We start from the raw sequence: 25,746 nt of genomic DNA on the forward strand, positions 1-25,746 counted from the left end.
TAATGATCCATATCACCACTGAGATCTTATCCAAGCTGTTTTTAATCTCAGCCCTGCTTTTCTGCTGCCTGTTTAGTGTTCTTCTGGTTATTGACTGGAAAAACTTTAAAGGGGAACTCCACAGCTTTTTCAAAATGTCTCCATAATTAAACGGTTGAGGTGTAAACAGAGTCGTTCAGAGCGGTTTGGTGTGAAACGCTCTGTTCTAGAGAAACGAGTCCAAACTGTTCACAATGGTGGTTATAGGAACCAGACATCCGCCTCTAAAAACCTCCTCACAGGAAATTACTACAGGAAATGATTATGAACTTACTGCCTGACGACGGACACTGTATGTGTTTGGCCTAAAATATGTATTTGTAAAGACATTTGTGCTGAAGGAGTAAATGCAGGGTGTTGTGAAGCAAAACTTTGTTTCAGACTTACCACTATTTTATTATCATCAACATCACATATAGATATCACATATAAAATAATAATAATAAACAATAAATAAAATGGCTGTATGTGTTGTGACTCCTGGTTCCATTCTCCACCACTGTAAACACACGTGAGTCTCTACAATCAACTATTTCACTATTATATATTTCACAATCAACTATTGCCAAACTATTATGAACAACTTGTATGTGATCATCATCCAGTTCACAGCTCATCAACACCTGTACTGTGATCTCTGATGAGTCAGAGAGTCGGAGAGAAGATCCTGATTCACTACTGCTTCAGTTCAGATCAGTACAATCAGCAGATGACTGAATCATCATGTAGAGAGACGATGAAAAGTGGAGTGTCTCTCCTCACAGCTGATGAGCTTCACATTGATGACTGATCAGACTGTGATTAGATGGTGTGGTGAAGGTCTGATGTTCTAATGCTCTGATATTTTCAGTGCAGTCCTGATGAAGAGCTTCCAGTGGTTGTCATTTTAACACTATAAAGTTCGGTCAGTAGGGGGAGCTGTGCTCTCACTGATCCACCTCAAACTCTGCCTACCAGCCCAGCCACTGGCTAATAGTATAGTGACATATAGACAGAGAGGCACTACTGTTCTGAACGATCGGCAGGTGGATCGGTAAAGAATACAAAACAAAACAAAATGTTTTTTTAAATGTATTAAAACTTTATTTATAATTGACATATTTGTATAATTCATACTAAGATACTTCAATGTTTAAAAAGTAAAAAATACATTCACATTCTGTACAGTGGAGAACAAAGAACAATTCTCCTTCTCTCTTTTTACGATGATTTGATGTAAATTTCCTGTAGATCAGTGATCAAATATCAGCTATAATAATAACAGTAATGGTCTCTGTAGCTCAGTGACAGCAGGAATCACATCCCAGGAATTCACATGTTGAATTTTCCATCTTGTTGGAGTGTTTTTTGGCTGGTTAAGTCGATAGCCTCTAAAGCCAGACACACTCTACACATGACCAGACCACCATGTACAGGCAAAGCCTATGATTTCTATACTCACACTGTATGAAGACGCTCAGTCTGAGTGACATGTATGTGAAATGCAGCCTCTACAGACAGCTCTGTCTGAAGACAAGCATCGTCAATAACACAGTTTCATTCAAAAGAACACGCTGCGGATCGAGTACTGAGCAAACATGCTGAGAAGTTACAGTATCTCTGCTAACTGGCATCACACTGTGCAGTGATGTACCCAGAAGGACAATATGGTCTCTCTACCACTTATTTCACAAAGACCCATATTAACATATTAACGTTTATACCTCGTAATTCAATTCAGAGTAAAGCTGGCATAAATGATCTGTGGTAGCAAATGCCGACTGTTTTGCTTCCGTTGTGCTAGCCTTTGTGTCTCCACCCGTATCAGGGAAGTGGTTGTGATTCTGGTTAGGGTTAGGGTTAGGATTAGGGTTAGGATTAGGATTAGGGTTAGGGTTAGGGTATGCCTGGAGGGAAAATACCAAGGCGGATTGTTTCAAGTGAGCAGCGAGGTTGTGACTGACCTCCAGTCAGTAATAGCTCACTGTGTGAGTAAACCCTCGTCCACTGCCAGCTGGAGTTTCTTCATTAGTCCAGCAGTGACACTACACTTACATGACATGGCATCAGGCGGTATTGACTGCTGGTATCAGTGTGGTTTTATGATCGTGAGTCGAGTAAATAAGTGCAGTATCGGGCCGATACCTGGTACCAGTATCAATATACAACTATTTCTTATAAAGCAAATGTTTTACACTGAACATTGTTAATGACCATATCCTCATAAAGGAATATCCATTATGAATATTAATCATTGTGTCAGGCGTCACTCTAAATGGGCCGCAGCCCCACGTCCACTGTGATTCACTTCCCTGAGAGGATTACAGTGATGAGCAAAATACAATGTTTCTACTCTAGTCTAATCCAGTCCCATGAAAATTAATAACCTTAAAAGATAATAAATTCCTTAAATTGTCACTTTGTTAAAAATGCCCAGAGAGTTTGTACTAAAGGACGTCCAGTGTGAAACTGAGTGTATTACAGTGCAGTGGTCAGTTTCAGAATGGTTTATAAGGCAAACTTAGGAACAAAAAAACAAATGCAATATACAGTATTTAAGCCAACAAATATCAACATGGGCGATCGTTTTGAGATCCTACAGAATAAAAGTCTATAGCTGCTCCTATGACACTTCCCCAATGGGCATCATATCAAAGCCAAAAACAGAAAAAACCAAAAGCCAAAAAGAGAAACAGTTTCTTAATTAATGACGTTGGTTGTGTAATGTAAGCCGAGTTTGACTGATCTCAGACTCTTCACCCAGAACCAGGTCAGATTCATTCATCATCTGCTTCTTTATTTCTGTCCTAGAAAAACAAACACAAAGATAAATTGACCATTAGGGGGCACCCTGTATTCATCTATTGAAGATTATTGTTGAATGTTCCGACCAAGCTGTCCAGTCTGGGGCTTGTGCTATAAAACACATCCGAGTTGTTCTAGAAATGAACCTCTTGAATTAAATATTTTTCAGGTATGATAGTTTCTGTAAAGTTAAATTATTCATCACTGATTTCTTACTGTTTAGAAACAAGGCTAGGGCAGGGGGAGCTGGAGCCTATCCCAGCAGTCATTGAGCGGAAGGCAGGAAACACCCTGGACAGGCTGCCAGTCCATCACAGGGCAGACAGGCATGGCTAAGGCCAATTAAGCACATCCTATTCACCTGACGGTGTGTCTCTAGACTGTGGGAGGAAACCCACACAGACACTGGGAGAACGTGCAGACTCCTCACAGAGGGAACCTGGTTGCTGGGCCCCCTAGTGGCTCAGGCCCTTGGGTTCATGCCCATAAAACCCATGGAATGATCCAGGCCTGAAAAAGCTACAGAAGATCAGCTACAAAAGTGCTACAGACGTATCTCCTAGCAGACCCTCAGTAACTCAGACTAGTATCTAGTCTACATTCACTGGACTGTGTTAACATCTGTAATCCACAGTAAATCCTCAGTTAGTAATAGTAGTCGGAGTGATGGGACGTGTTTATTTCCTTCTCTTACCAGACGGCTGCTTCTTCTTCTTCTTCTTCTTCTTCTTCTTCTTCATCCACACAAAAACACAGATGATGATGAGGACAGTCACTACTGCAGCAACGATGATACCCATCCAGACTCCACCTGAAACTAAATTGGTTAAAGATCATTATTATTATAACTGGCTCACCACTAACTAAACATACGTCTTATTTCTCTCACCCCTGAGATCAGACACCTGCAGCACCATCTCCTTCTCCAGGCTGCTGTGCTGAATGATGCAGGTGTAGTGGTGTTTGTCCAGCTCCTCAGGTGAGACGGTCAGAACGCTCCTCTTCTGGAAGGTCCCATCCTGGTTGGGTAGCGTCTCTCTGAGCTCCACGTCCTCATGCAGATCCTCTCCATTCTTCTGCCAGGAGATGTTCACTGCTTTGGGGAAGAAACCTGTAGCATGACACACCACTGGAGAAGAAGAGTCCTTCTGGAACAGAGACGCCTCAGGAGGAACTGGAGAGACAGAGAGAGAGAGAGACAGAGAGAGAGAAAGAGAGAGAGAGACAGAGAGAGAGAGAGAGAGAGAGAAAGAGAGAGACAGAGAGAGAGAGAGAGAGAGAGAGAGAGAAAGAGAGAGAGAGACAGACAGAGAGAGAGATACAGAGAGAGAGAGAGAGAGAGAGACAGAGAGAGAGAGATCAGTGTGTTATTAGTGTGTTGCTTATGTTGTGACTGAACTACAGCAGCTGTTATTAAAGTGAGAGCCAATCAGTGAAAATGTTTGAAAGCTTTCTTATCTAAGATGTGCTCTATATGAACGTATATATCTATATATCTATATGGAGATTTTTAAAAAGAGCTTATTATGAGTTTGCTAATGTTAGTTTTTACTAGCTAGCTAAAAGAATACTTTTAAACAGTTGACAATGCTAGAAATTGAGTTCATGAGCTTAAACTTCACTCAATCATTCAGTAAATATGACTAATTTTTCCAGACTTATGAAGATCTCAGAATGTCCCTGGAGCGTTTATGTGGACGCACTATGATAAGCATTAATCACTTAAAATGTAGGAAAATAAAAATGTTAAATATTTTTTTTAATACTGTAACTTATTCAAGTAAGTAAACGTAACAGAAGAACTGCTGAGTTAACGTTAAGATTAGCAGCTGATGAGTGTTATAAAGGGAATTAAGGGTGTGTTGCTGGAGGATGTAGCTGTGTGGTCGATTGGGTTGATTGGGTGAATGAAGGACCCCAGTAAAGCTAAGATCAGCACAGTAACAGATCAGCTCACACACTTTACCTTTCCTCTCCAGAGTGGCTCTGCCATACTCCACATACTTCTGTAACCACTCGATACAGATGTTCTCCAGGAAGTTCTTTTGATTTGTGGCTTTATCTGTCTTCTCCCACTCCCGTTTGGCAGCAAGAGCTTTCTGATTAACTGCAGTCCAGGTGAGATTGTTCAGATCCAGACTGAGGAAATCTTCTCCATCGTAACCGTATCGGCTGTATCCTCTCCTAGTTCCATCATCATTCAGTTCACAGCCAGACATCCACTGACACGTGTGAATTCCTGCAGAGACACATACGACCACATTTAAACTGCCTTCTTCCTCTTCAACTTCTTCTTGAGTTGAACAAGAAAGTGTATGTTTGTTAAGTGTATGTTTTTTTCATATTTCTTTTCCTAATTTTATTGTTCTTTTTGTGATTTCCGTTGTGTTCTAAGTTTATCAGATTTCCAAAGGTTCGGTGTGGTTTGATTCCACTAGTTTAATCAATTAGCTGATTAATTAAACCTGATTCCACTAGTTTAATCAATCAGTCTCAATCTTTAAATAGTTGATCGTGTGAGCTCCTGCTTTGCTGCAATGAAAAACTTTACCAACACTGGCCTTTTGCAGATAAGATTGGACACCCCTGGGCTACAATTTATAACAGTTTGTTGCAAAGGAAGCTGCGTTGGGATATAAATGAAGTAAAAAAGCTTCAATTGGGCGGTTGCCAGGAGACGGTACTTGTCTGACTGCATTGTGCCGAGTGTAAAGTTTGGTGGAGGGGGGATCATGGTGTGGGGTTGTTTTACAGGAGTTGGGCCCCTTAGTTCCAGTGAAAGGAACTCTTAAAGCTTCAGCACCAAGAGATTTTGGACATTTTCATGCTCCCAACTTTGTGGGAACAGTTTGGGGACGGCCCCTTCCTGTTCCAACATGACTGCACACCAGTGCACAAAGCAGGTCCATAAAGACACAGATGAGCCAGTTTGGTGTGGAAGAACTGGACTGGCCTGCACAGAGTCCTGACCTCAACCTGACAGAACACCTTTGGGATGAATTAGAGCGGAGACTGTGAGCCAGGCCTTCTCGTCCAACATCAGTGTCTGACCTCACAAATGTGTTTTGAATAATGGTCAAAAATTCCCATAAACACACTCCTAACCCTTGTGGAAAGCCTTCCTAGAAGAGTTGAAGCTGTTATAGCTGCAAAGGGTGGGCCAACATCATATTAAACCCTATGGATTAAGAATGGGATGTTACTCAAGTCAAGTCAATGTCCGAATACTTTTGGGAATATAGTGTATCTATTATCTAAATTATTCAAATGAAAGGGTCTCTGCCTTGCACATAAATACATAAACATATACACATACCTACAGTGTGATTGAAGAGCTGCACTGTTTTATCTAAAAAGATTCTGAAGTCCTCCTGAAAGCGAAGTGACTTTTTTGTGACCTCTTTCCAGTGCTGTTCATCCCTATTGTCCTTTATCCACTCTCCTGTTAGGGTCACTTTTCTGCTGTTACTGTCATAGTACCCGCTTTGAAGTCCATCCACCTGAGCAACAGCAGTGAACTCTGGGATGTTGATCCCTTGTGTGATGCCAGTGAGGAAGAACTGCAGTGAGTGGTGGGCTGTAAAGATAAAGAGCTGTTAACATAATAATAGAATTTTAAGTAACTCAACTTTTAAGGCACTGTGGTAACTAACATTAGCACACTACTTTTTTTACAGTGTGTTCCTGAACTGACCACACTGACCTGCACTCCTCTGTTTGTTGTTTTCTCATCTCTCTTTGCTCCCATAAACTCCAACTCATTTTCAACAACACCTAGCAACCAACTGGCAAACCCCTAAGAACTATCACACTGCGTATACCATGGCAACAACTTAGCAACCACATGGAATACCATAGCAACCACTTATCAACAACTTAGCAACCACATGGAATACCAGAGGTACTGTTCGGTAACAACCACCTAGCAGTTGCTTAAGCAGCATCACTCTGCATTTCCTTAAGAAAATTAATATTTATAGTTATAAATAATTTCTCCACTTCTTCTTTTTGGGATAATCATATCCAAGACAGTAGAGGTGCGTGTTTATATATATATATATATATATATATATATATATATGTGTGTGTGTGTGTGTGTGTGTGTGTGTGAGGGTGGACAACATCGACAGGCTGCTGACTGGCTACAGCTGCTACACTGGACACTGTCATATTTCATATCTGGCATTTTTATATAAATTGTTACAGCAATATTCATTTAAATAAACAATAATGTGTTGGGTCCACCAGACCATTGAGTAACACATCAACAGAGGAGGTCAGTGGAGAATGGGCAGACAGGTTCCAGATGATAGTAAGGCAACAGCAACTCAAATAACCAACCAGAATCTCTGAGGAACGTTTCCAACACCTTGTTGAAAGTATGACATGAAGAATTAAGGCAGTTCTGAAGGCAAAAGGGGGTCCAACCTTTTACTAGCAAGGCGTACCTAATAAAGTGGCAGGTGAGTGTATAAATATCGCTGTTATTTGAACAAAACCTTATATCTCCTAAATGGTAACTTTTCAGAAGAAGGAAAAAACCTACTTTACTTTTAATGTAAGACAAATGAACCAGATATTTTACCAAATACGTTTGAGTCATTTTATTTGGTCCGTTCATCATGAAATTTACATACAACATAAAGCACAATGTAGCGTATATTATAATGTAATGAATCTTTGAAATAAGATTGAACCACATTCTTTCTATTATTTTCTCTTTTTTTTTTTGTTCCTAATACCCACACAAGCCACATCACTCTCCTTCTAGTTCACACTTGCTTGAGAGACACAAATTTCAGAGGCATGCCACTGACTTGGCAAAGCAAGGCAAGGCAAGGCCAGGCAGGTTTGATTGTACAGCACCTTTCACACACAACAGCAATTCAAAGTGCTTGACGCAAACACAGAAAAACGAAAGCATAAACAATACTAAATAATACAGCTGGTGACTTCCTGATATTTGGCACCTTTGGTTACAAAACGTGATTAAAATGATGTACAACGTATATAAAATAGAATAAAGTGTTATGTAAACGAGCTGATTAAAGGTAAAGTGCAGTAAGAATAAGATAAAACGCAAATGGGCATTAAAATAAAGATAAAGTGCAAGTCACAGAGCTCAGTTACAGGCACATGAAAAGAGAAAGTACATTAGAGGCACATCCAAGATCTTCTGGCAGCTTGAAGCAGCATAACAGTTAAATGCTGCTTCCTCATGTGTAGTTTGGACTCTGGGCTCTACTAGCTGACTTGTATCCATGGATCTAAAAGACCTACTCACTTTATATTCTTTAAACAGATCACAGATGGATTCTGGGCCTAAACATTTCAGTGATTTATAGACTAGTAACTGGGCCCGAGCTAAGCAGCCGTGAAATTGCCTGGGCCCGTCCTTTATAAAGCAGTCTAAAATCCAGTCCTTTATACTGCAGTCTAGAACACAGTCTTTCATACAGTAGTCTAGAATCCAGTCCTTTATACAGCAGTCTAGAATCCAGTCCTTTATACAGTAGTCTAGAATCCAGTCCTTTATATTACAGTCTAGAATCCAGTCCTTTATACTGAAGTCTAGAACACAGTCCTTCATACAGTAGTCTAGAATCCACTCCTTTATACAGCAGTCTAGAATCCAGTCCTTTATACTGCAGTCTAGAACACAGTCCTTCATACAGTAATCTAGAATCCAGTCCTTTATACTGCAGTCTAGAACAGTCCTTCATACAGTAATCTAGAATCGAGTCCTTTATACAGCAGTCTAGAATCCAGTCTTATACAGTTGTGTAGAATCCACTCCTTTGTATACCAGTCTAGAACAGTCCTTTATACATCAGTCTAGAATGCAGTAGGCTAGAATACAGCTCTATATGGAGTAGCCTAGAATACAGTCCTTTATGGAGTAGTCTATAATACAGTTCTTTATGCAGTGGTCTATAATTCTGTTGTGTACCATAGTTAGCCTAGACTACAGTCCTTTATGCAGCAGCAGTCTAGAATACAGTTCTTTTATGGACGAGTCTAGAATACAGTCCTTTTGTAGAGTAGTCCTGAATACAGCCGTTTATACAGAAATCTAGGACACAGTCCTTTATAGGGCAGTCTAGAATACAGTCCTTTGTATGGCAGTCTAGAATACCGCCCTTTATGGAATACTCTAGAATACAGCCGTTTATGGAGTAGTCTAGAATACAGCCCTTTATGGAGTAGTCTAGAATACAGACTGTATTCTACACTGTATTTATACAGTGGTCTACAATTCAGTAGTGTTGAATATAATCCTTTTTATAGTGGTCTACAAAACAATAGTCCAAAATGCAGTTTCTTTATATAGTAGGCTAGTAGGCTAATGCAGTAGTCTGGAATACAGTCCTTCATGTTGTAGCCTAGAATAGAGTCCTTTATACAGTCGTCTACTATACAGTCCTTAATCAGTAGTCGATAATACAGTATTCTGGAATAGAGCCCTTTATAGAATAGTCTAGAATACAGTTTTTTTATGCAATAGTCTAGAATAGAGTCCTTTATACAGTGGTCTAGGGTTGAGAGAGTCCTAGGAGACAGTCCTTATTCAGTAGTCAACAATACAGTAGTCTGAAATTCAGTCCTGTATACAGTAGTCAACAATAGAGTAGTCTGGAACACAGTTAGTCTAGAATAGAGTCCTTTATTCAGTAGTCTAGAATAAAGTGACCACAACTCACTGCATTTAGGCATGTAGAGGTGGTCAAGACGACTTGCTGAAGTGCAGGCCGAGCATCAGAACGGGGAAGAAAGGTGATTTAAGGGGCTTTGAACGTGGCGTGGTTGTTGGTGCCAGACGGGCTGGTCTGAGTATTTCAGAAACTGCTGATCTACTGGGATTTTCACACACAACCATCTCTAGGGTTTACAGAGAACGGTCCGAAAAAGAGGAAAACCTTTCAGTGATTTATAGACTAGTAATAGCACTTTAAGTCTATTCTGTGATTAAAGTTACTGTAAGGATTTCAGACCTGTAGTAATGAGCTCACCTCTCTTAGTCCCGGTTAAAACTATAGCAACTGTATTCTGAATGAGATGCAGCTGGGAGGTCCAGTTAAAAGACCATTGCAGTCGTTCAACCTACAGGAGATAAAGTCTTATTGGGACACCAAACATTTTGACTCTGGCTATATTTTTAAGACAGCAGAAGCTTGACCACTGTTAACCTAAATAAGAAAGACTCACTACTGTCAGAGAAAGGGTACAGTTCAGGTACATTTCTATTCATTAAGGTACAAACAGTGATATTCATGAAACTTCTTAGAGCAGGAGTGGATCTAAGATCTGTTCCAGTCTGTAAGATCTTTGGAGATAAGAGCGTAATCTGATATCCACACTCATACTCTGAGACATTTCTTGAATACAAGCCAATGTAAACATACCATCAGATATGATATGATATGACACGGCCCTTCATTCCACCTGTTTACCTTAAATCGGTTTCCCAGGAAAAAGGTGTGTATTTGTACCATTTCATAACCAGATGTTTTAAAACAGAATGAATGATACAAAAGGCTGGAGTCAATAAAGGGGTGTATAGAATACAGGGTACCTCACCACCACAGTGGCATCCTAACTTATAAGTCCTGGGCCACAGTTTGGCTCGTTTGGTCGTAAGGTTTCTTTTTCATAGGTTCGGTTGCATAAGGACTTTGCAGCACCATGATGGAAGCACACTAATCACTATAAATGCGTATTAAAGTGTTGATTTGTTTGGTTCTTTGGAGGAATATCTTTGAATGGTCCAAGGTGCGTAGTCTGGGACTTTGGTTCCACAAATTGTAGAGAAAGATTTTGATACAATATAAATATAGATATTTCATTCATTGTCAAAAACAAGCCCTGGATTTTTATGTCGCTGTTGTTGGAACAAAACCTCATATCTCTAAAATGGTAATGGTAAACATGCAGTATTTTTAATAAATAAAACAAAACGCAAAATTGGCATTCCCACATTCCACAATAACCACTGTAGGGTGTCTGTGTGAGACTGGTTCAGGAAAAGGTGTTCCACAGGCAGGAATGCACTGAGCTAGTCTTGGGTCTTAACTGACTTAGGCCTTCCGCTTGGGCCCAAAGTGTGAACGTCTTTTCACTGTATCCATAGTTCAGTTTCAGAATGAAGGTTTGGTTCAAATGTTTTGAACTACCAGTAAGCCTACATGGTCTCCCACCCCAGTCACTGACCTGGACCAGCTTGCTTACTTTCATAGAGCAACACAGCCTAAGGATCTCCAGCCCCATAGAGCAACTGGTTGAGGCTGATGTCCTGTTTTGGCCATTTAAAGTATCCCACCACTCTAATAGGACTTAATAGACGCTGACCATATTAAAAGTTCTTAATTTTAGTTCAAGCTTATATTTATTTCAAAGTAAGGGTCAGGTTCATGAGCTGGTTGTAACATCTGATTCCAGATAAGACAGCCAAGCTGAAGCAGCCCTGCAGTCAGCATTCATGTAGTCTGAGCAGTCGTGCAGGGCTTGCCACAAATATGTTTAACCAATTTAACTGTCACCACATCCATGATCTCGCAGTCTATGAAGTGAAAGCAGTAATCAAGGTAAACGTTTCATTGACTGTTGCTCTTCCACATTCCCGAACACACTCCTATTCTCTGAGGGAGAGTGATCAACTGCTAGTTTGTGGGGTTGTGAGAAAAAATTGACAAACAAGAACAGTCAAGCATAGTTCGGCTGGAGTGCCAGACCGCACATGCTCTCCTCTGCAACTTTTGGTAAATAACAAGTCAAGTCGAATCATGTTAAGTGGTCTTCATTGTCATTTCTTAATAAAACTTGTATACATTGCAACAAAATGTCGTTTTTCAGGTCACATGGTGCAGCAGCACATTACACAGGCCTACACAGAGTGCAGATACACGACAGGGTGAAACCAGTGCAGAATACACAATAAATGCGGCAGATAATAAATATACAGCCCATTAAATACACAAGACCATAAACACTACACAGGACAACAAACAGTACGTGCAATTAGGTATCATATATGTACATACACACATATTATGACCTCCTCGTTTCTACACTCATTGTCCACTTTATCAGCTCCACTTACTGTATAGCTGCACTTTGTCGTTCTACAGTTACAGACTGTAGTCCATCTGTCTCTCTGTTACCCCCTTTTACCCTCAGTGTTACTGCAGTGCTGAGAATGAGCCACCACCCAAACAGTACCTGCTCTGTGAGGGTCCATGGGGGTCCTGACCACTGAAGAACAGGGAGAGCAGGTTCAGTCCCAACACAGTAAAGCAGGCCTGTAACGGTTAATGTAATGACGTCTCTATAGTGCTGCATTTGTGAGGTAATGAGATCTGTTCTGTCATCGCTGCTCTAACTATGTGCGCGTCGCGATAATGGCATTATGTTTGTGATCGTTTCTGTCCTTACACTCCCCTATAGGGTCCTGCGGTCCGAGGTGGGCTGGTGCCCATACCAGACAGTGAGACAGCTGGTCAGGGTGGTCTCTACTGTCCCCTTGTTGAATGTAGTGAGAATGGAAAGGGGAAGGTTGATGTGAAGTCACTGCTGGGCTTTCTTGGCTAGGCACATGGTGTTCACTGTCCAAGGGATGTGTAAACCAAGAAACTTGGAGTTTTTGACATCTTAAACCTTGATGCTCAGTGATCACTGCGAGTCCTTCTGAAGTCAATAATAATCTCTTTCATCTTATCAACATTGAGATATGTTGGTGGCTCTGCACGAGTCTGCCAGCCACTCCACCTCCTTCCGGGATGCTGACTTGTCACTGTGGCTGATAAGATCTACCACTTTAGTGTCATCAGCTAACTTGATGATGAGATTTGAGCTATGCTTTGCAGCAGTCATGAGTCAGGGGTGTGAACAGCAGGAGACCGAGCCCACTGCCCTGGGAAGCACTGGTGTTCAACGTGGTGCCGCTGGAGGTGTTCTTGCCGAGTCCAGGATCCAACTGCGACGGGAAGTGTTCAGACCCAGTAAGCTCAGGTTTCCAAGTTGCCATCATATGATGCTGAACTGAAGTCTATCAATCACATAGCTGTCTTTTCTGCCCAGGTGGCTCAGTAAGAGATCAGTGGCAGAGCACATTGCGTCCTCTGTTGACCAGTGGGTGATACGTGAACTGAAATGGATCCAGTGTGGAAGGAATATTACTCTTTATGTGTTCCATTACGAACTGCTCAAAGCACTTCACGATGACTGGAGTGAGCGATATGGGTTGTTGGTCACTGAGGCAGAACAAAGCCGATTTTTTCATCACAGGGATGATGGTGGTTGTTTTAAGGCACTCTGGAACAACTGCCTGGCTCAGAGAGATGCTGGAGATGTCAGTTTGGACATCTGAAAGCTGGTCAGCAAATCCCCTGAGCAAGTGGCCAGATACTTTGTCAGGGCCAGCAGTCCTCCAAGGGTTTTAACTCTGAAAGAGTAGTCCTAACGTCGATTGTGGGTGGAAGGGTGGTCTTCCTCGAGAGCAGAAATCGTTCAGTGTGTCTGGGAGTGATGCACTTTGTAGTTAGTGATGACCTGAATGCCCTGCCCCGTACACCGTTTGTCTAGAACGCATCATTCTGCAGTCATTCATGGGTTCTGGTTTGCCTGTGTGGTGATGGTCTTGAAGGAAGTCACATCCTTTATGCACTTGTTAATGTGGCCAGTCACTGATGCTGTACATTCCTACAAATGTATTAACCAGTGAATGAACATGTGCCAGTCTGTTCTCACCTGTTTCAGAACCGGCTTGGCAAATGGCGTAGCAGTCATTTTAAAACCCCGACATCACACACTTGTTCAGGATCACCATTACAACCCAGTTTACAATAAAAGTTGGGACACTATGCAAAATGTAAATAAAAACTAAATACGATGACGTGCAACTCACACATTTTCTAAACTGCTTATCCTTCAGGGTTGCAGGGGGAGCTGGAGCCTACCCCAGTAGTTACTGAGTAGAAGGCAGGAAACACCCTGGACAGGTCACACGTCCATCACAGGGCAGATGGACAAACATATTCAGTCACACACATTCATACCTAGGGGTGATTTAGCAAGTCCAGGAGGAAACCCACAGAGACACGGGGAGAACATGCAAACTCCACACAGAGAGGACCGTGGTCACTCCAGTGGGGGACTGAGCATAGGCCGTTCTTGGCGTGACGTGACAGCGCCCTCTATTTAACTGAAAATAGCACAAAACTAACATGTCAAATGTTGAAAAAATATATTGTTTTTTGAAAAGTATGTAACCCTTCTGAAACTGATGAAAGCAAAAAAAACTTGGGGGCAACAAAAGACAAGCAAACAAGTTGTGTAATGCTACAAATCACCTAACGGAACATCTGACAGGTAATTAGGCTGTCAATAGGTCAGTAACATGACTTGGTATCTCAGAAAGACAGAAGTAAAGATGAGGAGGGCTTCAAGACTGCTCGGGCAAATAGTGCAACAGCTCAAGAATAACATTTTTCAGTGTAACACAGCAAAGAACTTGTGGGTTTTATCATCTACAGTACATAATATCATTAAAAGATTCAAAGATTTCAGACAAACTAGGGTGCAAGAACACCCTAAGGAGCTCCTTCAACTGCATCATCTCAAAGTTATGACATCTCAGTAGCCAGTTACTGCGGAGTTTTCATTTGTACATCTGTATTAATAGTTAAATAGGTTATAACTTGAACACATTTGTTTCTTAGATTTTGAATAATTAGGTTTTTTCCACTTTTTAATGGCTTAAAATGACGTTACTGGCCCAATAGGAACTGCTGCTTCCCCCTGAGTTGTGGACCACTTGAGCGTGCTACACGGCCCACTGGTGGTCTGCAGCCCACAGGTTTAGGGTGCATTACAGCCACCTACATCCTGCTAGCTACACTATTCACACATACACATTTCAGTAAAGCTGTCAGTGAGTCAGTGAGCGAAAATTAAGCCCCCAGCTTTTGCCTCCAAACTCAAGCCATTGGACGTGACCTGTTTGGTCAGGAGACGGCCATCTGAGAGAAGCTCTGTGGTCACTTGGGTCTAAATTAGGCTGATTTCTTTGCAGTAAGAAAGCCAGACCTAAATTTAGACCTCCACACGACCCTGTCCTCTTCTATAGAGACTTCATAACAAAGTGGGACATTTCCCAGCTCCGACTTTCCCTGTTCAAAGCCCGGTGTTTGTTAATATACTCTGTAATCAGTTCTCTGTGATACGTACAAAATAGAACCAAGATTTTCTAGACAGGGATGCTGTTCACACTCAACTTTAGCCTTTGGACTGACCTGCTGAAGCGAGATGAAGAGAGAAGATGAGGAGCAGCAGGGACTTCATGATGTGTCCTGTCTCTCATTACAAACTGGAACCATAATGAGAGAAATTACCTCCTCGATGTCTTCAGCCACTGAGAGATCTTATTGCTCTGGAGGCTCAGCAGGAGCAGTGGGAGGGAGTTTACACACAGTAGAAATCTGACCAATGAGAATTAGGGAGTCTAGAGCCCTGGCCAATAGGAGATAAGGAGGAATTTCTAAGCGGAGTTGAAGGTGGAGTGATGGGTTGGCTCTCATACCTCTGCTGTAGCTCCTGCAGTCCAAGTAAGTCAACAGGGTCCTGACTGCAGAGAAGTTGTTACTGAAGTAACGTACACCTGCAGTCAGTGTGTCACTCTCCACACAGAAATCTTATCATACTGACCACCAATAACCAGGTAGCTTTAGTTTGAATACAAATTACTGAATGAATTTAACACAGTAGTTTGTTGTGTGATAAAAACAGATAATGACTTTTATTTCATTCAGCATTATGTTGTTTTGTCCAGCAGATGGTGCTGTAGGTCTGACAAAAGTTGGAAGAGGTGGTGAATTCTAGAGAATATGTAAAGTATTGAAAAGCATTGAAAGAACATCATTATCCCAGCTTTAAATCAGGCAAAGTCAATCAAGTCAAACAAAAGAGAATGAATTGTTGTTTGTCTAAGTCAGATTTCCCCCTGCTATGTGGTGCATACCTGAAAACATTAAGTCTGTTGTACGTAAAATGGGATAAACACCAAATTAATTAACTAATTCCGTTAGAAGAACGTTTTTAATTAGGTCTTGTATTCAGAGATTTCATTGGCTCCTAGCTCCATCTCTCTACATGTTGGGTACTTGTTCTACTTCTCCATCCATTTCCATGTTGTCTTTCCTCTTAGGAGGATAATCGCCCCGCTTTGTTATTGTTGCCATTAAGTTAAGTGATACTTTATTAGTCCCACACATCCACTCTAGTGAATGGACACACACACTTGCCCGGAGTGGTAGGCAGCCCTATCCACGGGGGTTAGGTGTCTTGCTCAAGGACACCTCAATCATGTGCTGTCGGCACTGGGGATTGGACCGGCAACCTTCTGGTCACTGGGCCAGTTCCCTAACCTACTGCCCCAATGTTACCACAGTATCTGTTGCTGAATGTGCTTCTAAACTGACTGGGTACTACAATGTCCACTTTAGACCAACTCTAGTGAGACCAGGTGAACCAACACAAGTTAAAGCAACACTAGTGATCAGGTTCAATGAACTTCAGTGAGTTATGTTGTAAATGTGGTAGCAGATTAAGTTTAGCCAGCTTGAATCAATTAAGGTGGATCAGCCAAATTGCCTTATTTTGAAAGAAGACCATGTAGCTAAGTTGAAATACTTTCCATCCTCTCTGTCTTTAGGAGCATCTTCCTGATGTTATTGTCCATTCACTGAAAAAAGACATGAATCTATAAAAACTTTAAAAATCTCGCTGTAGTTCTGACTGAGATGGAGATCATGTTAGCTCAGCCATTTAAATGTACACAACGTATACAGACTGTTTGGGTCTGGGAAGCTGTGAGATGGTATTATCAGTAAATGTGAGGTTTACTGGTTGAGATGTTTCTACAGAAGCTGTTCAAAGATGGTGATGAAGAGGTGAAGCAGCTCATAATGTAATACATTTACAACACACACACTGTGATAATGTAGGAGAGTGAATGCCTGTCAGGTTCTCACTGACTGTAAATCAGGGGCGTCGCCTGGGGTGGGCTTCCGGGGCTTCAGCCCCGAATGATTATCCAGTAGCCCCGAACCTTTTCGCTCAGCTGTACTACTAATGAGGAGGCCGATGCTGCTGTGAGAACAGGAAATCTCTTAACGCCAATCATAGTGCCGCTTCAAGGATAAAGTTCCGCCTTTCAGGAGAAACAGCCAATCAGCTTGCTGGTTTTGCGGGCGCGGAGGAGAGCCCACCCCAGCTTGTCACTAGTCAGCTTCGGAATTAGTTAGCTAACCTAGTTAGTTAACCTATCTAGCTAGTTAGCCTAGATAGCTTAGGTAGTGAAGGTTTGAGAAAAAAAAACTTATATAGCTAGTTATGTTATAGCTAGTTATGTTATAGCTAGTATGTTCAACATGCCCTGCTGTACCTGATAAGCTAATAACTATTTCATTTTCAAATTGTGTTTAATAATTTGGGATTGTAGGACTGTAAGCTATAATGAATGAAAATCCATTTAGCTAACTAGCAGTTAACTAGTTAGCTAGAAGGTGGACGTTGTGGATAGCCAGAATTTAGTACAATACTTTATGATGGTAGTTTAAAGCAGTTTCTTAACCCTGGTCACTGCCCTAAAATTGTGTGTTTTCCACTGGAGCCAACTGATCAGCTAATAAACATGTCCTTTAGTAAAAGCTCACTATTTTTATGTCACCAACAGTCATTCTGCAGAATTTGTGCACCCTTTGTTAAATTTTAAATCTGTTGAATAAAAAAAATATAACTCCATATTATAGTGTTAAACATTATATATCAGGGTACATATTGTGTAAAAAAAAAAAAAAAAAAAAAAAATATATATATATATATATATATATATATAATTAATTGGGCAGAGCCCCGGATCTTTACATACCCAGGCAACGCCCCTGCTGTAAATCATGTCACTTTGTTACCAAACCGGTCTGACAGTGAAATGTTTTCACAGTAACAGTCTGGAGAGATCACTGTTTCATAGGCTGACTGTAGTAAAGCAATACAGACTATAAAAGGCTGAATATTTAATAAAGCCTCAGTAGATCTTCCTCCAGGACTCTTTTGAATACATTTTGTCTGAAGTGATCACAAGTCTAGATTAATTTCAGCCTGCTTTCCATCATTACTGCCCTCCTATTTAACTAAAACTAGGCTGGGGTCTAGACATTGATGCTCTGTAGTTCTGAAAACATCCAGGCTCCTCTTCTAATTACGGCGTTCAGCTCTTTAAGACTCAATATGGTTATGCTAAAATGCATGCAAGCAATACGGTCACTGAAAGTAAAAGGATTTTAGTCTGAAGTCCAAATCAGTTAAAAGTCCACACTGTGCTTTTTTTTATTATTTCATTTTAAGATTAAATCCTTTTTCAGTGTATTTTCAAAAGCAGTTAGTCCAGCTTAGGATCTTTGTGGCTATGAAACATTTGGTCTTTCACAGTGAAATGTAAGATATGATCTATGAGTACTGAAAGTGTGGAGTCCATAGATGCCATGTTCTGTCTGTGGGGCTCTGTGGGTTCTACAGTGATAGACGAATTCTTTTCAGGGGTTCAGAGGGAACAGCTGTACCACATAAGAACACCTAAAAAGAGGCATGATTCTGTAGTGGAAATCACTGCAGAAACGCTTCTGAAAAACCACTGTCTGTGAACACAGTTCATCACTGCATCCACAAATGCAAGTTAAAACGGTAAAATGCAAAGATGAAACCGTGAATAAACAGGATTCAGAAACGCTGCCACTCTGAGCTCATTTAAAATGGACTGAGCAGAAGAGTGTCCTGAGGTCTGACGAGTCAACAGTTGAAATTCTTTTTGGAAATCATTGATTCTGTGTCCTCCATGCTAAAGACCACTAGCCTTGTTATTAGTACAGAGTGCAAAGGACAACATTCATGATGGTATTGGGGGGCATTAGTCCACACGCACATATTAATGTTGAATGACATATACAGGTTTTGACAACAAATGTTGCCAGCTAGACGACTTCTTTTTCAGAGAAGTTTATTCAGCGGAACAATGTCAAATCACATTCTACGCGTAGTTTTAAAAGAGTCCAGGTGCTAAACTGACCTGCCTGCAGTCCAGACCAGTCACCCACTGAAAACATTTGGCACATTATTAAATCAAAAATGTGGCGAAGGAGACCCTGAACTGATGACCAGCTGAAACCTTATATCAAGTAAGAACAGGAAGAATGTTCACTTTCAAAACTACAGCAGCGTCTCCTCGGTTCCCAAACACTTACAGAGTGATGATAAAAGAAGAGGTGATGAAGCACAGCGGTAAACAGGCCCCCGTCCCAACTTTTTTGGAATGTGTTGCTAGCATCAAATTCAAGATGGGCATATATTTTTCAAAAAATTCTCAATTTCAGCATTTGATATGTTGTCATTTTTATTTAAATATAAGGTTTTCATGGCTTCCACATCATTACAGTCAGTTTTATTTACATTTTTCACAGCATCCTAACATTTTTTTAGAAATAGAATTGTAAATCACACCATGAAATTTGGAGATGTATTTACTTTTTACACACATACACCAAAAAAAGCATAGACAGCTGTTTGACTCATACCAGATTACAGATAACTTTAAAAATGTAACCCCTTCAAGGCATTTTAGCTTGAGACTGTAGAGAAGAAGTTGTTAACTTGCTGCTGAGCATTCAAATCTATTCGATAATAAAATAATCTACAAAATGTAATTATATCAGTCTACCAAATAGAGTGGTCTTTTTTTCTGCCTGGCACAAGGGGCTCAAATGTGTAAGGCTGAACCATACCAATCGATGGTCAAAAATCAAAATACAAGAAAAAGGCAGTTTTTACAATATTATGCCTTGAAACAACATAGTACCATTAGGCAGAGTCTATTGTTTAGCTTGTTCACTTAGCTCTGTAAAATAATCAAAACTGTATTACCAAATTCAGTTCTCATCAACAAACAAATAGAAAAGACTATATATATATTATGTATTATAATATATATATATATATATATATATATATATATATATATATATATATATATATATATATTATTGATTAAAATGTGCAAAAAATATCGAGACTTGAAAACTGGATTGGACCTAAGTGCATTTGTACATATCTGAGAGCTAGACATTGCTTGTTATATTACATATATCAGAAAAGCAGGACACAGGGGTCTGTCCTTGGGCCACTGTTATTTTCATTTCAGTGCACTATAAATAAAAATAATATATATTTCTATTATTTACATCTAAACATAAATATTTTTGATAAATAATACAATAAATTCTGTATTGAGTACAGAGCTGAATACAATCAACCTGAAGCTTTATTTTATCTAATGTAGTTTTGGTCTCCACCATGTTGAGTGTGTTGGCAGTAGTTACTGCAGCTGAGTAAATATCCAGTTCCTGATGAGCTGTGATCTGATAGTTAATAGTGATGAGATGCAAGAGTTCCATGTGTGGAAACTGTGATCTAAACAATAGAGAAGTCTGGTGGGAGCCGTCTTTTCAGTGCTGTTACATGAAGGCTTCCTTTGAGTGTTCTCAGCGTGCAGACTCGCACAATCAATATAACTGAAATAAGGAAAGGAATATATTCAACTCCTGCTTTTAAAAACACTATATTAGAATTTACACTTCAGCACAAACTGGTGCTGCAGAATGTTGCTCCACCATTTTCCTCTGTTTTTTTAAGAAGGACTGTGAGAACCGAGGGACTGGAAGACACACCAACCCAAATCCTCTGATTTCTAACAAGTGAAGGCTGCATTTCTCATCCATATTTGAAGGGACAAACTTCAGTGAGGTTACAGCTGAGAAACATGGCTGCATCTTTAGCTTTGGGACGTGTCTGATGACTGACTTTTAGATGTTGTGCTCTGTGACCATGGCATGATCTGAGCTTTAACATTATGGGAGGTTTACACAGACAGAGTTCAGCGAAAATGCAGAATAGAAACAGCTCTGTGTTCAGTTTACACATTACAGGGTAAAGAGAAGACTCACTCTGTCAAATCAGCCTGAAGACTGTGGAGTTGTTGGATGATGAGTCTCCGTCAGACTCTGTGAAACAAACATTTTAAACACTTGCTCCTGATAAACCAAAGCTGAAAATGCGACACAGGTTTTAATACAACATAAATCTACACTCACCGGCCACTTTATTAGGTACCCATTCAATTGCTTGTTAACACAGATAGCTGATCAGCCAATCACACGGCTGCAGCTCACTGCATTTAGGCACGTCGAGGTGGTCAAGACAACTTGCTGAAGTGCAGACCGAGCATCAGAACGGGGAAGAAAGGGGATTTAAGGGACTTTGAACGTGACATGGTTGTTGGGCTGGTCTGAGTATTTCAGAAACTGCTGATCTACTGGGATTTTCACGCACAACCATCTCTTGGGTTTACAGAGAACGGTCCGAAAAAGAGGAAATATCCAGTGAGCGGTCAGATGTGTGGACGAAAATGGCTTGTTGATGTGAGAGGTCAGAGGAGAATGGACAGACTGGTTCCAGATGACAGAAAGACAGCAGGAACTCAAATAACCAACCAAAACCTCTGAGGAACGTTTCCAACACCTTGTTGAAAGTCTGACACAAAGAATTAACAAAGAAGCTAATACAAAGTACCTAATAAAGTGGCCAGTGAGTGTAAATGCTCACATACCTGCATTTCAGTTTCCTGCATTTCAGTTTCCATTGTTTTAGTTTCCTGCATTCCCATGTTTGGAAGACAGATAATGAGCACTGAATTATTATATGGATATAAATCACATGGTGGATGTAGAAGAAAGTTCTATTACAAATAAGTCTACACTTCTTTTCACAAACTGGACGCTTGCCTCCTCCCTCCCTTACCTGCTTCTTCTTCTTCCAGATAAAAACTCCAACACAGATGAGGATGAAGAGCAGAATAGCAATGATTGCACCAACAAGGACACCACCCAACTCTCCACCTGAAACACCAGAGTTCCATCACTGTAAACCTCCTTTATCTACACAAATGCAGTGATTTTTTCACCAAAAAGAAACTTTGATTCCCTTTAGAACCCATTTTCTCTTACTTGGCAGGACTCTGTGATCGGACACTGTTAGTATCATCTCCTTCTCCAGGCTGCTGTGCTGAATGATGCAGGTGTAGTCGTGTGTGTCCAGTTCCTCAGGTGAGACGGTCAGAACGCTCCTCTTCTGGAAGGTTCCATCTTGGTTGAGTAGCGTCTCTCTGAGCTGCACATCCTCATGCAGATCCTCTCCATTCTTCTGCCAGGAGATCATCACTGCTTTGGGGAAGAAACCTGTAGCATGACACACCACTGGAGAAGAAGAGTCCTTCTGGAACAGAGACACCTCAGGAGATACTAGAAAAAGGGGTGGGGGGAGATCATTAAGACCCATAGAATCAGGTCCATACAGACCAATACTATATTTCTTCACATCCAAGAATGTATGCCAATATAATCCAATATATGTAATTATATATTTGGCTGCCAGTTACTTTATAACTTCCTATGTGATAGACTGGCATTGCGGCTCCTCCAGGTTTGCAATGGGAAAGCCTATCAGGGTCTGCAAACCACTATATCAGCAAATGATTAAGGTGACCAGCAGGTTTTCAGCCATGAAGGTGAATGCAGTGTGAGCGATCAGTTCCAGAACAGATCTCTTTACCTTTCCTCTCCAGTTCTCCGGATTCGCCGAAACCTACAAACTTCTTTAACTCCTCAATACATTCAATCTCCAGGTAGTGTTTACAGTCAGTGATCCGGTGCTTGTTCCAGTTGAGCAAGAAAGCATTTTTGGGGGCGGTGAAGGTGCCAGTGTCCAAATCCAGCTGGATATAATCCTCTCCATCATAAGCGAATTTGCTGTATGCTGTGGTGGTGCCGTTATTGTGGAGCTCACAGCCATACACCCACTGCCAGGTGTGGATTCCTGTTAAAGAACCAGCCACAGTGAAAAAAGCACAGCCATGTCATATTGGCCAATGAAAGCTGTGTATGATCAAACCTGAATATCATCATCATTCATGATCTTTGGCTCATCTGTACCATCAAACTCATGTTTGGCTGGCTTGAATTTGAGCACAGCGCAAGTTGAAATATACTACAGTCTTGATTTTAAGAAGACTATTATAAACGTAATAACAGTAATAACTATAAAAATAGAAAAAAAAGTGATGATAACAGTTATGCATGGAAGTTTTTTGTTTAATTTAGCTTAACTCTCATCAGAGTATAACAACTTGGACAACTTCACCCAACTGGCCATGCCCCTGCCCAGCTCATACTAATGTATGAGTGCTAACGTGGTATTTTCATTTATGTGCCTTGCCTTTCACCACAAGAGTTTCAGTGATGCATTACAAAGCAGTGCATCTTCACCTGCAGTGTCGTTGTGTCTTTTCATTGTTGTGTCCATGTTGGATAAACTCCACTTTTGCTCTCCCCTAAAAGTGTCACTGTCATCCCTCCAGTAATCTTCTCCCATCTTCTTCTCTATATGCGCCGTCTTTGGAGTCATCTTCCTGATGTTGCTGTCATAGACCATGAGGGGTTCTCCATCCACCAGACCCACCACAGTGTACTGAGGGAAAGGAGTTCCAGGCGTGATTGCAGTGGAGATGTACCTCAGAGAGTGAGAGGCTGTGGAAACCACAAATATAAATAAGTGAAATATTCATTTCAAACTTTAAACAAGAATTTCATAGTAACCACAGTGAATTTACTAAATGGGTCAATTTATATCCATTTTTTTATTCATTGTTTAAAACGCTTTAACTGACATTCAGCCATAACTGGAATAACTAAACAAATAAAAAGGCAGTTTATTCGCATTGCTTGATAGCAGAAGCAAAACACTGGAAATGCTTTACAAAAATTAAATACTTTTGAAAATCCGGCATCTAGGAATCAACACGGGTAAACTCCGTGGATGAGTGAAAGAGCTTTGAAAAAAAAAAAAAAAGCTCAAGATGGAAAGAATTGCAAAAAGATATATTTTATATACATGAGCAACACTATTAAATATGTATAGATGATAAGGACTTGACTCAAACCACATCAACAATTGGCAATATTGTTATTATTATTATTGATTATTCTGTTTACACATAAAAAGTATTGCCTTTTTATTCATTAGGAGTGCATTGATCTTGTAGTGACCCATGGATCTACACAGCGACCTATTACTGACTGGCACTGATTCTGAGAAGCTCTGGAGGCATGGCTATGTGAGTGGTGATGCATGGAGGGTCATAGTAGGTATGTGTGTCCAGGGGCATTGGCTGGGCATGTAAAGATCCCGTTTATTGTAGAATTGTATTGCACATTTCCATTAGATAATATTGGAATTGGAACAATTGCACATTTCCATTGGAATAATATTGGAATATTGACATATCACACTGAACAGAACAGTACCTATGTGTAACGTTCTGTCCTAATAAACACTGAGGTGTTGCACTCTAATATGCCAACCTCTGTCTCTCTGAATGAAATCATGCATGATGTGAATGAAGCGTAATCAAGCTGGGGTGAAACATATGAAATGTTAACATTATAAGGTTCGGATACAGCCGCTGAAGCCCAGGCCATGTGACGCCCCTGTGCATGTCGTCCTGATAAGGGAGTTATTATTGTTGTTAATGTTGCTGTTCTTTAGATAAAGGTATGTGCATATGTTGTTTTGGTGCGGGCCACAAAATGATAAGAAAGGTATGCGTTCCAGCATTTGCATCTCGCCTACTTTTGAGTGTCTTCCACGCAGTGTGTGGGCCACAAGTAAAGGTGGGGTGTGGCCCTGACGTGGCCCAGTTTAAAACCTGTCAACATCACTCTCTTTTAGGGCAAATAGAATCATGCCACAGTCTCAAGCAGGCCAGCTTTTTACATTTTACCTTCACGTCGTATTCCTTTAAAACCTTTATTGTTCTGCCACCAATCAGAGATTCACAAAAAATGTTTTTTACACATAATATTTATATACATTATAATACACTGAACTGGATACTTTCTGGTGCCTACAGCTTCTAACATGCAGAAACTTATTTTTAGCAAACTCCTTTCAGAGCTAGAATTTTCCAACCATGCAGGCTCATCCACACCCATATGCACCACCACAGCTGCTGCTGGCTACTATGGAACCTCATGACAACAATTAGAACCAGTTGAACCTGATCCAGCCTACTGAATCATGTAGTCTTTATCGGAAAAAAACTTCATCTGAAACAATAACAGCTTCATGTCCATTAGCTTTAGTCAGCTATTATTAGTTCTAACTCAGTCTTGTTTATTCACTCTTATTTACTGTTCAGTACCGTCTTCTCTGTTAGACGGTACAGATGCAGTTTGACAGTCAGACTCACCTGCTGATGTTCGATAAACACTGACGGAGAGAAAAAGCAGGAGTTGGATCGTTGCTGTTCTGTGATCCACTAAACAGCACAGACCTTTTAATCCTTTAGGACACATTTTACATCTTGCAGTCGAAGCCTGAGGTCGTGTCTTCCAACAAAACAAGGAAGAAAACACCTGGTGGTTGCCAGGTAACCTGTTTTTCCTCCAGGTTCTGACTCTATGGCACAAATGACGAAGGGCTCCAATGCAGTTTAGTGATTGCTTCCAATTTCACATTGCTGTTTTCTTCCGGTGGGTTGGGACAGGTGTGTGGAGGGTGGTAAGTTAGGGGCTGGGGTAAGTTTCATTACACACCCTGTTACAATCTAAGAACCGCTCAGCCATTTTGCATTGAAGTCCCTATAGATACTAAATAATAAGCCTTGGTGTGTTAAAATCCTGGGATTTTAAGGAGTAAATCAGGATTATTTATCAGGAATAAAGGTACAGGGAAGAAGTTCTGAACTCCAGGATTACTATTATTATA

The 25,746-nt window shown here is 40.7% G+C and overlaps 2 protein-coding genes across 4 annotated transcripts; both read right to left on the reverse strand.

Moving 5' to 3' along the window:
* Window positions 1-1,099: 1,099 nt before the first annotated feature.
* LOC108440716 (BOLA class I histocompatibility antigen, alpha chain BL3-6-like) lies at window positions 1,100-15,235 on the reverse strand. Of its 3 annotated transcripts, XM_017719745.2 has the most exons (6): window positions 15,111-15,235; window positions 6,140-6,400; window positions 4,790-5,062; window positions 3,713-3,997; window positions 3,518-3,640; window positions 1,100-2,825 (listed from the first exon to the last, which is right to left on the reverse strand). In XM_017719745.2, exons 1-6 carry the CDS (start codon window positions 15,157-15,159, stop codon window positions 2,815-2,817), a joined length of 1,002 nt encoding a protein of 333 aa, XP_017575234.2. In that variant the 5' UTR covers window positions 15,160-15,235; the 3' UTR covers window positions 1,100-2,814. The 3 variants fall into 3 exon arrangements, with proteins under 3 accessions (XP_017575234.2, XP_017575235.2, XP_017575233.2); XM_017719746.2 differs by lacking the exon at window positions 1,100-2,825 and having other exon boundaries at window positions 2,840-3,634; XM_017719744.2 differs by lacking the exon at window positions 1,100-2,825 and having other exon boundaries at window positions 2,840-3,640.
* A 4,903-nt stretch (window positions 15,236-20,138) lies between these two features.
* Window positions 20,139-25,374, reverse strand: LOC108440712 (major histocompatibility complex class I-related gene protein-like). Its single transcript, XM_017719735.2, has 8 exons — window positions 25,229-25,374; window positions 23,247-23,507; window positions 22,534-22,797; window positions 21,930-22,223; window positions 21,724-21,821; window positions 21,533-21,577; window positions 20,871-20,927; window positions 20,139-20,438 (listed from the first exon to the last, which is right to left on the reverse strand). The coding sequence occupies exons 1-7, from the start codon at window positions 25,332-25,334 to the stop codon at window positions 20,880-20,882; spliced, it is 1,116 nt and encodes a 371-aa protein (XP_017575224.2). The 5' UTR covers window positions 25,335-25,374; the 3' UTR covers window positions 20,139-20,438; window positions 20,871-20,879.
* Between the last annotated feature and the right edge of the window lie 372 nt (window positions 25,375-25,746).

The sequence above is a fragment of the Pygocentrus nattereri genome, chromosome 20 (assembly GCF_015220715.1).
Source record: "Pygocentrus nattereri isolate fPygNat1 chromosome 20, fPygNat1.pri, whole genome shotgun sequence".
NCBI lineage: Eukaryota > Metazoa > Chordata > Actinopteri > Characiformes > Serrasalmidae > Pygocentrus > Pygocentrus nattereri.